Genomic DNA, 16,485 nt, shown 5'->3' on the forward strand with positions numbered 1-16,485 from the left:
CAGCACTTCAAATGTAGCGCCGGCCGCCAGCCAATCAGAGCTGGCGGCTCGGCAGCCAATCAGGGAAGCTGCCGCAGCAGCGGCAGCCAATCAGGAGCCACTGCTGCGACCGCTTCCCTGATTGGCTGCCGGTCCGCCAGCTCTGGTTGGCTGGCGGCCGGCGCTTCATTTGAAATGCTCCCGCGTTCAGTGAGTCCATGGCTGCCGTGGCCGCCCGCCTAATAGTAAGTGTCATTACTTACACCCACCCTCCCTCTCGCGCCGCTACCTACATCCTCCCTCCCGCACCACTACCTACACCCACCCTCCCGCTACCTACACCCTCCCTACCTCCCGCACCACTACCTACACCCTCCCTACCTCCCGCACCGCTACCTACACCCTCCCTACCTCCCGCACCACTACCTACACCCTCCCTACCTCCCGCACCGCTACCTACACCCTCCCTACCTCCCGCACCACTACCTACACCCTCCCTCCAGCGCTGCTCCCTACAACCTTCACTAGTCCCTACTGCAATCCCGGGATCCCGGGATTGACCGTTTTTCAATCCCGAATCCCGGGATTGAAAAAACGGCCCCCGATTGGCCTCCCTAGTATGAAGCATTTGTGCAGGACAGTGGTTCCCAAACGGTGTGCCTAGTGCCGCGAAGCTCTTGCTCGGGTGCCCTGGGTTGTTGGTCCAGGACCTAATCAAATTATTTATGATCAAAGTGATAGGCAAAACCAGTGCTGGTGGCTGCCAATCATAAAACATATAGCAATCCGTAGTACAACTGTGCACCACCACACAAACGGCCCTAAGGAGGACAGGTGGCACCTATTTCCTTCATTAAATATCTTTTTCAAAATGTATCAATACAAAACTTTTATGCTAGGGGTGCCGTGAACAAGAGGCTGACACTCTAGGGCGCCGTGACTCAAGAAAGTCTGGGAACCACTGGTGTACGAGATGCTTTACACTGTATACAAACCATTACCTTTAATAATATAAATTACATTTTTAGTAATGTCTCCAAATTCAGACTGCAGATACCGAGCACGTTCAGCCCCAGTGGTGTAGGTAAGTACCGCACACGCAGTAGACAGTAGTGACAACGTGGCCTTACGATGATTACTTGCGTCACACACTTCCGCAGAAATGGAAGGAATCTTTATCGCACATTGCAGATGGGAATATGATCTAACACGAGCTGGATTGTAAAAGGCAATGAATAAAGGGAGACCTCACCGTAGGGGATATACGTCCTATCATTTCAGAATTACCATGAGCTCGGCAAAGGTCCTGTCCTGCCCCCTGGTGGAACACTAATAAATAGTTTTATGATTGTGTAGGAACTGCATATGTCCCGTGCTCTGGATACTGTAAGATGTTTCCCTCTGCTTTCCAGAGCACGGAACCTGTACAGCTCCTATACCATAGGTTCTAACACAAAAGCATTTATATAATAATAATATAGCTGCATGTGGAATTGGGGGTGCACAGGCTGCCGCTACTGTAGCTCTGCGATGTGGATGACCTCACTGAAGGGTCTGCGCCCCCTTGTCCTCACCTCCCTGTTATACTGACATTAGGGACGTCAATTCATTTGCCTCTAGGACAAAAGCGTAATTCCCTGTTCCTCTAAACAAAGAGTCTTCAGACACAGGCTCTGGAGTTGCTTCTATGTTAGGAAATAAATGGGGAGGTAGAGAGGATGATCAGTGGCTGGTGTTAATCATATTTACCATAGGAACACCCTAGGGTGCCACCTGCGTTCCTCGGGTGCACACAAAGCTGCGACTCTTACAGTGAATTAGGCCGTATAGACTGCTGCATACAGTAGTTGGCAACATTCAAATATGACTAGTGCAAATATAATGTACTTAAACATTATATAGCAGAGACCAAACATATCACCAAAAACAAAATAAAAAGGATGACCATTCAAAGTAACACACACAGCATTAAAGCCCAGATTTATCAAGCCTTGGAGAGTGATAAATTACACCTGTCATGTTACAGGCTGCGTTTGAAAAATGACAGCTAGGAGCTGATTGGTTGGTACTTAATCACCGTGGAATTTATCATTCTCCAAGGCTTGATAAATCTGGGCCTAAGGGGGACATTTACTAAGCAGTGATAAGAGTGGAGAAGTGGCCCCATCAACCAATCAGCAGCTCTGTATAATTTTATAGTATGCAAATTATAGATGTTACGTCAGTGCTGATTGGTTGATGGGGCAACTTCTCCACTGGCTCACTTCTCTGCTCTTATCACTGCTTAGTAAATGTACCCCTTTATATGGTTACAAGCAAGATCCACCTTCATCATTCTCAGCCAGGCTGACTAAATGCTCAATTCCCACATGCAGTATACGCTGGGAACGCGCACTTTAATATTCAGCACATTTTCCTCAGAAGTTTCATAAATTGCACTTTTATTCAAAATATCTACTGCGCTGGAAAAGGTTCTACAGATTCTGACACTGTGTCTCTAACATTTTTAGACCACCTCAGGCAGAATGAGCCCCCTAAGAAACCGTTCCTTCTATCCTTAATAACCATTACAGGCATCGGCAGCTGAAAAATGCTTCGAAAGTGAAATGGTAATGAACCAAACACAATATATAGGTGTTTCTATTCATGTAATATGCACGAGTCACAGAACATTAGAGTGCCAGCACATGGAGACAGGCCAAGTGTGATGTGCCTGAGTGATGTCACTGTTTCCTAGGGAACGGAGAATGGTTTGGCCCACTAAATATGGCTTCTCCGCTGTTTACGAAGGTTACGGTATTGTTATTATTGATAAATTGTCACATGATTTTGCTGTGTTGTACAATGGGGTTGGGACACGGTGAAAATGAAAAGCAACGGGTTGCAGAAGTTAATATAAGAGATAAGCCAGAAAGCCGGAAACAAAGATCTGCGAGAGAGAAATGCGCAGTCCCAGAAATTATACCAGAGCAGAAACAGAACAATCATTTGTGAAGCGGAGACGTGGCTTTTCAGAGACGCGACAGACGTATTCCCAAGATAGTGAAACATGAGACACCATAATGTTTCCTTTGATGCACAGCTAGCAGCGAGGGCAGTGTGGGAACTCAGCATGTGAAGTTTAAACAAGCTCCGCACTCTGCTTTCAACTCTGGAAGCTGCCCGAACGTCTCAGGTTTGGGGGAAAGAAGCCCAGGACTTCATTCCTGCTCCTCGGCGAGTGGTCAGTTGGTTTGTGCCCCTTCTCTCCATGCTAGGGACTCGCTCAGTAATGCAACCACTTGTTTATGGAGTTATGGCCACTTTCTATCAATCCAGATACTTGACAGGCCCAGTACCAGTAGAAGTGTCCTCCTACATTATTGCTGCAGAGTCTCCCTCACAACCTTTTACTTGAACATACGTCTTAGTCGCTATGTGATGTGACTAGGACGCACCAGGAGATTGCGCTGATTCATTTGATATGCAAGGCTTGTGTATCTGTGCGCAACTGAGTCTCTGACTGTATGCGAAGTGCTACAATGAAGCAGTTGTTGCATATTTATATGCTTCGTATACAGACTCAGTCGCACACAAAAACAAAACAAGTGTTGCACATCAAAGTGGCACAGTCTCCTGGTGTGTCCTAGTCACATAGCATTGCAACTAGGATGCATTTTCATGTAAATACACAAAAAAGATGCCAGTGCTATCGGAGTCACACGGCACGTGGCGTCTTGCAGAAATGGTGTATTGAGACGTGTAAGTTACGTGTCTGACGCAGCAGCATATTGTAACAGGGGTATCAGGCCCTCACATATCCTATATCGGTATGCAGTATTTGTGAGGCACAAAAATGTAATTGCACAACAAATAGTTCCCGGACACCGTATTAATAGAGCTGCAAAAACATGGAGGAAAATCTCTCATCCCGGAATATCACGGACATTCCTCCACAGCTTGGGTTTCAGCAATGTTTATGGCATGTGCGCTTTGTTATTCTAATCTTTCCAACTGCCATGTGACAGCCTGGGTTTGAAAAGTGACAGTTAGGAGCTGATTGGCTGGTGCTTTATCTCCGTCCACCTTAACTCCATCCAAGGCTTAGTAAATAGACCCCATAAAGTGGAGAGAGATAAAGTGGAAAGAAGAAGTACCAACCAATCAGCTCCTAACTGCCATGTTTGACAAAGTGCACTCTAGGGGTAGAGAGTTGATGAAACGATAGAAGACAACGTTACATAGCCAGACTGGGCTGAAGCTCGTACCGGTGAACCATAGGGGTCAGTATTAGTCACTGACCTTTATAATATTTCTATTAATGACATTGAAGAATGCAGAGAATGCACTTGTTCCATACTTGCTAATGGCACTAAGCCACGTGGCGGATATTACTGCAAAGCAGGATAGTAAATTACTACAGAAACATTTAGACAATATGGCAAACTGGGCCGAGGCACACAAGGTAAAATGAGATTTAGGCATGGTAAATGAAGGGTTATACAAAGGGAGGCCCTTGTACTATGCTATTACACACTAGTAGCTGGCAGGAGTAGGAGCACAGTGTCAGGCAGGGGTTCTAAAGACCAATAAAATTCAGGGATGCACCTTATTAAGGGTCCTCACCTTAATAAGGGAACTTGACAGAAGTCGGTGGACAAACCAAACACTACTACTGAGAGGGTTTCATTTATAGGGAGATATTAGTTTGGGTAAGAGAGTATCTTAGAAGTGACCTAATAAATATGTATAGATATATTTCAGCTCGATACAGAGATTTACATCAGAACCAAGAGATGCAATTGGAAGAAAGACTGATTCAGCAGCAGGATAGGAAGGATTCTTTACTGTAAGGGTGATTTAACCTCGCCATATAATGGGAATTGGACGCCTTTCTCGCAAGAAATGGTACCCGTAGCTATAATTAGTGGAGAACATTATAGGTGTCACTGATCCAGATCCGACCGACAATTTTCGTGGCCGCACAGTAATGCCACCCTAGTACCCAGTAAGGATTCATTGACACCCATCATACATGGGGTTTTGTTTCCCCGTCCTGTGGATTAATATGATTAGAACTGTTCAAACTGGATGGGTTTCTAAAACCTTCTAAAGTGGACAGGTGGATGTGTGGCCTATAGCAGCCAATCATATTCTAGCCATCGCTGTGCAGGATGTAGTAGATACGTGATAGCCACAATCTGATTGGTTTCTTTGGGTAACGCCTCTTCCTTGCTCTCAGCAGAGGCACGTTGCTGGTGCTTATTCCCGGGGAATTCTTCCTCTAGATTGTCATGAGTGTTGGTCTAGCTCAGGCACGTCAAACTCAAAATCCCAACCGGGCCCGAACATTCAAGGTCTAAGATTGTGTGGGCCGCAAGAAAAAAAAAAGGTCTTATATGCGATTTTGAAAGATTTACTAGAAAAAAACAACAAAGTGTCATCAAAGAGATCTCCCCTCATATATCACTGTACGGTCACCTCTCCTCTGTATAAATATATTTCCACATATCAAGGTGATCTGGGAAACATGGAAAATGTGTCCCTTCCACCCCCCTTTGTCTCTCCAGTCCAGCCGCGTGCCTCATTTCCCCTCTTGCTCCTTGTGTCCCCAAGCCTTCGGTGCCCCCGTGTCTACTCAGCATCCAACCCTTCGCTTCTTCTTAGAAAGCCATTTTCCAGATGAATCATCTTCCAATTAGGGCATACACAGGGCGCATACAGCGTGATGTCTTCAGTGCTGATGATGCTGAGCAGGCGGGATGTGGTGGTGGGCAGAGCTTTGGGAAGTTGGAACGGCAATGGTGCTGAACAGACGGGATTAGGCATTGGGCAGAGCTTTGTGGTGTCAGAACGGCAATGGTGCTGAGCAGATGGGATGTGGCGGTGGGCAGAGCTTTGGGGAGTCGGAAATGACAATGTTGCTGAGCAGACGGGATGCGGTGGTGGGCAGAGCTATGGGGAGTCGGAACGGCAATAGTGCTGAGCAGATGGAATGCGGCGGTGGGCAGAGCTTTGTGGAGTTGGAACGGCAATGGTGCTGAGCAGGCAGGATGCAGCGATGGGCAGAGCTTTGTGTTGTTGGAACGGCAATAGTGTTGGTCAGGCGAGATGCGGCAGTGGGCAGAGCTTTGGGAAGTTGGAACGGCAATGGTGCTGAGCAGGCGGGATGCAGCGGTGGGCAGAGCTTTGGGGAGTCGGAGCGGCAATGGTGCTGAGCAGGCGGGATGCAGTGGGCAGCAGAGCTTTGGGGAGTCGAAGCAGCAATGGTGCTGAGCAGACGGGATGCGACGAGGGGCAGAGCTTTGTGGAGTTGGAACGGCAAGGGTGCTGAGCAGGTGGGATGCGGTGGTAGGCAAAGCTTTGTGCAGTCGGAAATGCAAAAGCAGCCGAGCATGAGTAGCAGCTCCGCCCTTAGTCATTTTCCAGTGTCTACAAACAGTACCTTCTCGTGCACGTGCAGAATGCTGAGTGCTGCCCAATTGGATCGGAGCTCCGTTCACTGTAGTCGGGCCGCATTCCATTGCTTTTACAAAAGTAAATGTGGGCTGCAAAAGTATGCGTTTGGCACTGTATGTGGCCCGCGAGTTTGACACGTCTGGTCTAGCTCATATATGGCTGCCTCTACGCTGCGGGGTGACAGAGGCCCTGCGCTAGCACAATACTTTAATATGTAAATAAAGCAGATTGGAACTTTATGTAAAAGTCCTTCACTTAGACAAAAATAAACCTAAACCACTATTCTTTGGGTTCTACAAGAACAAAGATTTAAAGGATAAAGCGGTAATAATGAGGATTTTCCATCGCAACGGGTGTAATTTGATATGAAGAAGAGGAAGTAGGAATATAAGCCTTTGAAAAAGAAAGAAAATAATAAAAAAAAAGAAAAAGAAAAAACACACACACTTAGTAATACTGCTCCTTAATAACACTCCTAATAGTCAAATTAAGGAACCCTGAATAAAATCATTTATCCCACATAAAACAAACGTTGCTTTTTTCCCCCCTTTTAACTTGGTTTTACAAGTTCTATCATTTCCAGATGCGGCAATGGTTTTCTCCTACGAATTAGGGTATATGCACAGAGAAAGACAGCTGCTTTTTATTTGGCAGCTTAATTACCTAGAGAATCAAAGAGGAGCCTTAAAAGTGGCCGTCATTTACCCCATTAGAGATATGCAACTTGGAAGAGAAGATCCAAACCTTCCGGGCCTCCTATTCCCACCTGAAACCAGTCTCCTAGAAGTGAGAATTGGGGGTGGAGGGAGGCACTCTATTGCAGATTAATACTTGACCTGTGTCCCGGCTGCCTGTCAGACACTGAATAATGTGCTGGAGCATTTGTGGAAACAGAGGTGCTGTAATCAGTGATCCGCTTATCACCATTGCACAGTTCTGTCAATCAAACCAGTGGGAGTACGTGAACGCATGGCAAGTCACCGTACACAAGGTCGGATGAAGTGTACACCAGCCAATGCGTTACGGACAAGGGTGCTGTTAGTGAGCTAAGCAGATGAACCAGTCCTGTCGGCTGAGTGGAAACAGAACTCTCGCTTAACTGGTGGAAGCAACGGATGGCTTGCAGTGATTTGTAACCGCTGGGGCTGCAATGATTCGCCTCTGGCTGTGATCTGTGTAGCACGGGAATGTTGCACAATTATTACTAGTTATTTATATAGCGCACACATATTCCGCAGAGATTTAGAGACTATTTGGCCATTCACATCATTCCCTGCTCCAGTGGAGCTTACAATCTATATACAACATGTACGCACACACATTCACGCTAGGGTTAAATTTTGTTTGGCGCCAATTAACCTACTAGTATATTTTTGGATTGTGGGAGGAAACCGCAAACATGGGGAGAAATATACAAACTCCACACAGTTATGGCAGTGGTAGGAATCAAACCCATGACCTCAGTCTAAATGACTGAAGGGGATTTTATCCCACTGAAACAGGTCTGGTTCTCTAAGTAGCAGCAATGGAGAGAGATAAAGTAACAGCCAATCAGCTACTACCATGTTACAGGCTGTGTTTGAAAAATGACAGTTAGGGGCTGTTTGGTTGGTATTTTATCTCTCTCCAAGCTTTCAGAAACCTACTCCCAAGTCTAGTTGTGGTTCACTGGTGTTTTAATTCAAATAACTCCCGATACCTGCAGAGCAATTGTTCTGATATAGAGTAGGTGACGTTAGACCACAAGCCCCATCCTGGCCATTTCCATCATCTACACAGGGCCACTCTTCAACATTGCTTACATAGATATCATCGTGTATAGATTGTGCAAGAATATGTCAGATTTAAAGCGTCCTACTCACTATGCAGGCATTTTTACAGTGATAGACACATGTCACCGGGACATCCGTTTGTCACATCTGTCTGCGCAGAAAACCACACATGAGACATGAAGTCATTCTTAGAGTCTGGAGGTTGACTTCTGGTCTCAGGCCGCCAGACTGTGGCAACCAAGAGTGTCAGTGTCTCAGTGGCTGGGCTGAGAAAGGTTCTCACAGACAAACGTTCAGTTTGATACTCACGTAGTCAGGAAGTGGGGAGTCATCCGAGCCAAGGGATCCGCGCAGAGACTGTGTGGCTTGCTCCAGGACTTTGTTATGTTTTTTAGACAGCAGCGAAAACAAACTAAAGAAGAGGGGGAAAAAAAAGGGTGATGTTAATATGGACAGATAAAAGCCAGATAGTGCGATAAGGTTTCATGGGAGCTGGGGATAACATGGGATCCCAGAGTCAGTCAACAAGAGACACGATGTGGAATCTACACTAATATACATATACAGTACCACAGTGCCTGGCAACTTGCACTCTCACACAATTACACCCAGGCTACCTAGTCTCCGCTCCAGTGAGGAGCTATTCACCTGTGTGTAGGGCTCTAGTCTAGGGCCACCAAGACATTTCGGATAGGTCTACATTGTCCTCTCTGTGCATAATACCAGCTAATATAATAGCTACAAATTATGTTTTCATTTCATTATAATACAAAAATTAAACATAAATATAAAATGTATTGTTATATTGTGTGCAATAGCCAAAATAAAAAAATGCAATTACCTAAAGACACATCAAAGGATGCCGACTGGACCTTTATAGGACGTGATACTGAGTCCACTAATGACTGGAACTGTGCAGGATGGATACTGGACCTTTATAGGACGTGATACTGAGTCCACTAATGACTGGAACTGTGCAGGATGGATACTGGACCTTTATAGGACGTGATACTGAGTACACTAATGACTAGAACTGTGCAGGATGGATAATAGACCTTTATAGGACGTGATACTGAGTCCACTAATGACTGGAACTGTGCAGGATGGATACTAGACCTTTATAGGACGTGATACTGAGTATACTAATGACTAGAACTGTGCAGGATGGATACTAGACCTTTATAGGACGTGATACTGAGTCCACTAATGACTAGAACTGTGCAGGATGGATACTGGACCTTTATAGGACGTGATACTGAGTCCACTAATGACTGGAACTGTGCAGGATGGATACTAGACCTTTATAGGACGTGATACTGAGTACACTAATGACTAGAACTGTGCAGGATGGATAATAGACCTTTATAGGACGTGATACTGAGTCCACTAATGACTGGAACTGTGCAGGATGGATACTAGACCTTTATAGGACGTGATACTGAGTCCACTAATGACTGGAACTGTGCAGGATGGATACTAGACCTTCATAGGACGTGATACTGAGTACACTAATGACTAGAACTGTGCAGGATGGATACTGGACCTTTATAGGACGTGATACTGAGTATACTAATGACTGGAACTGTGCAGGATGGATACTAGACCTTTATAGGACGTGATAATGAGTCCACTAATGACTAGAACTGTGCAGGATGGATACTAGACCTTTATAGGACGTGATACTGAGTCCACTAATGACTGGAACTGTGCAGGATGGATACTAGACCTTTATAGGACGTGATACTGAGTACACTAATGACTAGAACTGTGCAGGATGGATACTAGACCTTTATAGGACGTGATACTGAGTCCACTAATGACTAGAACTGTGCAGGATGGATACTAGACCTTTATAGGACGTGATACTGAGTCCACTAATGACTGGAACTGTGCAGGATGGATACTAAACCTTTATAGGACGTGATACGGAGTACACTAATGACTAGAACTGTGCAGGATGGATACTAGACCTTTATAGGACGTGATACTGAGTACACTAATGACTAGAACTGTGCAGGATGGATACTAGACCTTTATAGGACGTGATAAGTAGTATACTAATGACTGGAACTGTGCAGGATGGATACTGGACCTTTATAGGACGTGATACTGAGTACACTAATGACTAGAACTGTGCAGGATGGATACTAGACCTTTATAGGACGTGATACTGAGTACACTAATGACTAGAACTGTGCAGGATGGATACTAGACCTTTATAGGACGTGATACTGAGTACACTAATGACTAGAACTGTGCAGGATGGATAATAGACCTTTATAACACGTGATACTGAGTCTCCTAATGACTGGAACTGTGCAGGATGGATACTAGACCTTTATAGGACGTGATACTGAGTATACTAATGACTGGAACTGTGCAGGATGGTTACTAGACCTTTATAGAACGTGATACTGAGTACACTAATGACTAGAACTGTGCAGGATGGATACTAGACCTTTATAGGACGTGATACTGAGTACACTAATGACTAGAACTGTGCAGGATGGATACTAGACCTTTATAGGACGTGATACTGAGTACACTAATGACTGGAACTGTGCAGGATGGATAATAGACCTTTATAGAACGTGATACTGAGTACACTAATGACTGGAACTGTGCAGGATGGATAATAGACCTTTATAGAACGTGATACTGAGTACACTAATGACTAGAACTGTGCAGGATGGATAATAGACCTTTATAGGACGTGATACTGAGTACACTAATGACTAGAACTGTGCAGGATGGATAATAGACCTTTATAGGACGTGATACTGAGTACACTAATGACTAGAACTGTGCAGGATGGATAATAGACCTTCAGAGGACGTGATACTGAGTACACTAATGACTAGAACTGTGCAGGATGGATACTGGACCTTTATAGGATATGATACTGAGTATACTAATGACTGGAACTGTGCAGGATGGATACTAGACCTTTATAGGACGTGATACTGAGTATACTAATGACTGGAACTGTGCAGGATGGATACTAGACCTTTATAGGACGTGATACTGAGTATACTAATGACTGGAACTGTGCAGGATGGATACTAGACCTTTATAGGACGTGATACTGAGTCTCCTAATGACTGGAACTGTGCAGGATGGATACTAGACCTTTATAGGACGTGATACTGAGTCTCCTAATGACTGGAACTGTGCAGGATGGATACTGGACCTTTACAGGACGTGATACTGAGTATACTAATGACTGGAACTGTGCAGGATGGATACTAGACCTTTATAGGGCGTGATACTGAGTCTACTAATGACTGGAACTGTGCAGGATGGATACTGGACCTTTATAGGACGTGATACTGAGTACACTAATGACTAGAACTGTGCAGGATGGATAATAGACTTTTATAGGACGTGATACTGAGTCCACTAATGACTGGAACTGTGCAGGATGGACACTGGACCTTTATACGACGTGATACTGAGTATACTAATGACTGGAACTGTGCAGGATGGATACTAGACCTTTATAGGACGTGATACTGAGTATACTAATGACTGGAACTGTGCAGGATGGATACTGGACCTTTATAGGATGTGATACTGAGTCTACTAATGACTGGAACTGTGCAGGATGGATACTGGACCTTTACAGGACGTGATACGGAGTACACTAATGACTAGAACTGTGCAGGATGGATAATAGACCTTTATAGGACGTGATACTGAGTATACTAAAGACTGGGACTGTGCAGGATGGATAATAGACCTTTATAGGACGTGATACTGAGTACACTGATGACTAGAACTGTGCAGGATGGATACTGGACCTTTACAGGACGTGATACTGAGTACACTAATGACTAGAACTGTGCAGGATGGATAATAGACCTTTATAGGACGTGATACTGAGTATACTAATGACTGGAACTGTGCAGGATGGATACTAGACCTTTATAGGACGTGATACTGAGTCTACTAATGACTGGAACTGTGCAGGATGGATACTGGACCTTTACAGGACGTGATACTGAGTATACTAATGACTGGAACTGTGCAGGATGGATACTGGACCTTTACAGGACGTGATACTGAGTATACTAATGACTGGAACTGTGCAGGATGGATACTGGACCTTTACAGGACGTGATACTGAGTACACTAATGACTAGAACTGTGCAGGATGGATAATAGACCTTTATAGGACGTGATACTGAGTATACTAATGACTGGAACTGTGCAGGATGGATACTAGACCTTTATAGGACGTGATACTGAGTCTACTAATGACTGGAACTGTGCAGGATGGATACTGGACCTTTACAGGACGTGATACTGAGTATACTAATGACTGGAACTGTGCAGGATGGATACTGGACCTTTACAGGACGTGATACTGAGTATACTAATGACTGGAACTGTGCAGGATGGATACTGGACCTTTACAGGACGTGATACTGAGTACACTAATGACTGGAACTGTGCAGGATGGATACTGGACCTTTACAGGACGTGATACTGAGTATACTAATGACTGGAACTGTGCAGGATGGATACTAGACCTTTATAGGACGTGATACTGAGTATACTAATGACTGGAACTGTGCAGGATGGATACTGGACCTTTACAGGACGTGATACTGAGTACACTAATGACTGGAACTGTGCAGGATGGATACTGGACCTTTATAGGACGTGATACTGAGTATACTAATGACTGGAACTGTGCAGGATGGATACTAGACCTTTATAGGACGTGATACTGAGTCTACTAATGACTGGAACTGTGCAGGATGGATACTGGACCTTTACAGGACGTGATACTGAGTACACTAATGACTAGAACTGTGCAGGATGGATAATAGACCTTTATAGAACGTGATACTGAGTACACTAATGACTAGAACTGTGCAGGATGGATAATAGACCTTTATAGAATGTGATACTGAGTATACTAATGACTGGAACTGTGCAGGATGGATACTAGACCTTTATAGGACGTGATACTGAGTCCACTAATGACTGGAACTGTGCAGGATGGATACTAGACCTTTATAGGACGTGATACTGAGTCCACTAATGACTGGAACTGTGCAGGATGGATACTAGACCTTTATAGGACGTGATACTGAGTCTACTAATGACTGGAACTGTGCAGGATGGATACTAGACCTTTATAGGACATGATACTGAGTACACTAATGACTAGAACTGTGCAGGATGGATAATAGACCTTTATAGGACGTGATACTGAGTCCACTAATGACTGGAACTGTGCAGGCTGGATACTAGACCTTTATAGGACGTGATACTGAGTATACTAATGACTGGAACTGTGCAGGATGGATACTGGACCTTTACAGGACGTGATACTGAGTACACTAATGACTAGAACTGTGCAGGATGGATAATAGACCTTTATAGAACGTGATACTGAGTACACTAATGACTAGAACTGTGCAGGATGGATAATAGACCTTTATAGAATGTGATACTGAGTACACTAATGACTGGAACTGTGCAGGATGGATACTGGACCTTTACAGGACGTGATACTGAGTACACTAATGACTAGAACTGTGCAGGATGGATAATAGACCTTTATAGAATGTGATACTGAGTATACTAATGACTGGAACTGTGCAGGATGGATACTGGACCTTTATAGGACGTGATACTGAGTACACTAATGACTAGAACTGTGCAGGATGGATAATAGACCTTTATAGAATGTGATACTGAGTATACTAATGACTAGAACTGTGCAGGATGGATACTAGACCTTTACAGGACGTGATACTGACTACACTAATGACTAGAACTGTGCAGGATGGATACTGGACCTTTATAGGACGTGATACTGAGTCTACTAATGACTGGAACTGTGCAGGATGGATACTGGACCTTTATAGGACGTGATACTGAGTATACTAATGACTGGAACTGTGCAGGATGGATACTAGACCTTTATAGGACGTGATACTGAGTACACTAATGACTAGAACTGTGCAGGATGGATAATAGACCTTTATAGAATGTGATACTGAGTATACTAATGACTGGAACTGTGCAGGATGGATACTAGACCTTTACAGGACGTGATACTGACTACACTAATGACTAGAACTGTGCAGGATGGATACTGGACCTTTATAGGACGTGATACTGAGTCTACTAATGACTGGAACTGTGCAGGATGGATACTGGACCTTTATAGGACGTGATACAGAGTATACTAATGACTGGAACTGTGCAGGATGGATACTAGACCTTTATAGGACGTGATACTGAGTATACTAATGACTGGAACTGTGCAGGATGGATACTGGACCTTTATAGGACGTGATACTGAGTCTACTAATGACTGGAACTGTACAGGATGGATACTGGACCTTTACAGGACGTGATACGGAGTACACTAATGACTAGAACTGTGCAGGATGGATAATAGACCTTTATAGGACGTGATACTGAGTATACTAATGACTGGAACTGTGCAGGATGGATACTAGACCTTTATAGGACGTGATACTGAGTCTACTAATGACTGGAACTGTGCAGGATGGATACTGGACCTTTACAGGACGTGATACTGAGTACACTAATGACTGGAACTGTGCAGGATGGATACTGGACCTTTATAGGACGTGATACGGAGTATACTAATGACTAGAACTGTGCAGGATGGATACTAGACCTTTATAGGACGTGATACTGAGTCTACTAATGACTGGAACTGTGCAGGATGGATACTGGACCTTTACAGGACGTGATACTGAGTACACTAATGACTAGAACTGTGCAGGATGGATAATAGACCTTTATAGGACGTGATACTGAGTCCACTAATGACTGGAACTGTGCAGGATGGATACTAGACCTTTATAGGACGTGATACTGAGTCTACTAATGACTGGAACTGTGCAGGATGGATACTAGACCTTTATAGGACGTGATACTGAGTCTACTAATGACTGGAACTGTGCAGGATGGATACTAGACCTTTATAGGACATGATACTGAGTCTACTATACTAATGACTGGATCTGTGCAGGATGGATACTAGACCTTTATAGGACGTGATACTGGGTCTACTAATGACTGGAACTCAGCAGGATGGATACTAGACCTTTATATGCCATGATACTGAGCCTATTAATGACTGGGACTATGCAGCATGATACTGGACCTTTATATACTGTGATACTGAGTCTACTAATTACCAGAACTGTGTAGGACGGATACTAGACCTTCAGAGGACGTGATACTGAGTCTACTAGTGACTGAAACTGTGCAGAATGGATACTAGACATTTATAGGATGTGATACTGAGTCTACTAATGACTGGAACGCTGCAGGAAAGATACTGAGCCTATTAATATCCGGAACTGTGCAGGATGAATACTGGACCTTTATATGCTGTGATACTGAGTCTACTAATGATCAGAACTGTGCAGGATGGATACTAGACATTTATAGAACAGGATACTGAGCCTATTAATGACCAGAACTGTGCAGGAAGAAACAACCTTTATATATACCGTGATGAGGATGGATACTAGACCTTTATACGCCATGATACTGAGCCTACTAATGACTGGAATAGTGCAGTATGGATACTAAACCTTTATAGGACATGATAAGCTAATTTAAATCAGGGGTCCAAATTTATAATTCTATATGGGCAGTAACGTTTATTCTTTATGAAGCAGTAACTAACTGCTTACCCTAAACTATCTAAAATTGTATTTTTTTTTTTTTAAATAGAGAAAAGCCTGTATTAGTGAAATACCATAAACAGGATTTCCTAATAAAACCAAGAGCGTTGAGAAACTAGTGTGGAAAATTTCTGTAACCTTATGCGCTCAGCCACGGAGACCAAATATTTAGAAAGTTTGCATACACACAGACCGAATGGGAAGGGAGAGAAGTATTCGGAAACCTGCAGTACTTTGCGTTTGGCGTTTGCTGGAAGAGCGGGTCTCGTGGAGATAGCTGCCGAGCCTGTCTTGGCACATTCTTACTACAACGTTGATTTTTAATATTACAAATCTTTCCTAAACTTTTGTCCTGTTTGTTTTTCACAGACATAAAAACCAGACGCTGATTTGCGGTTTGGATGCCTCCTCAACAACATTAGATAAATACTAAATGTTAAACGTTTGTTATGCCGTCTGTTCAGCCACAAGCCTCGCACAGCATACTAATATTGTTTTATAATATACGTGACATTAATAACAATAAACTATAGCTAAATAAACCAGGTACAAAATGACGTCACCTCCTCTGTATTAGGGGTTAGATCATACGGTCTAAATGTCCTAGG

The 16,485-nt window shown here is 44.0% G+C and overlaps 1 protein-coding gene across 1 annotated transcript in view; it reads right to left on the reverse strand.

Annotated features, from left to right (window-relative positions):
• The window catches only part of DYM (dymeclin), a 532,360-nt gene that overhangs the window by 165,541 nt on the left and 350,334 nt on the right, over positions 1-16,485 (reverse strand). The window contains exon 13 of the mRNA XM_063958471.1: positions 8,499-8,601. Within this exon, the coding sequence (XP_063814541.1) occupies positions 8,499-8,601 (103 nt within the window). The remainder of the gene's footprint in view (positions 1-8,498; positions 8,602-16,485) is intronic.

This window comes from Pseudophryne corroboree, chromosome 1 (genome assembly GCF_028390025.1).
Source record: "Pseudophryne corroboree isolate aPseCor3 chromosome 1, aPseCor3.hap2, whole genome shotgun sequence".
Taxonomy (NCBI): domain Eukaryota; kingdom Metazoa; phylum Chordata; class Amphibia; order Anura; family Myobatrachidae; genus Pseudophryne; species Pseudophryne corroboree.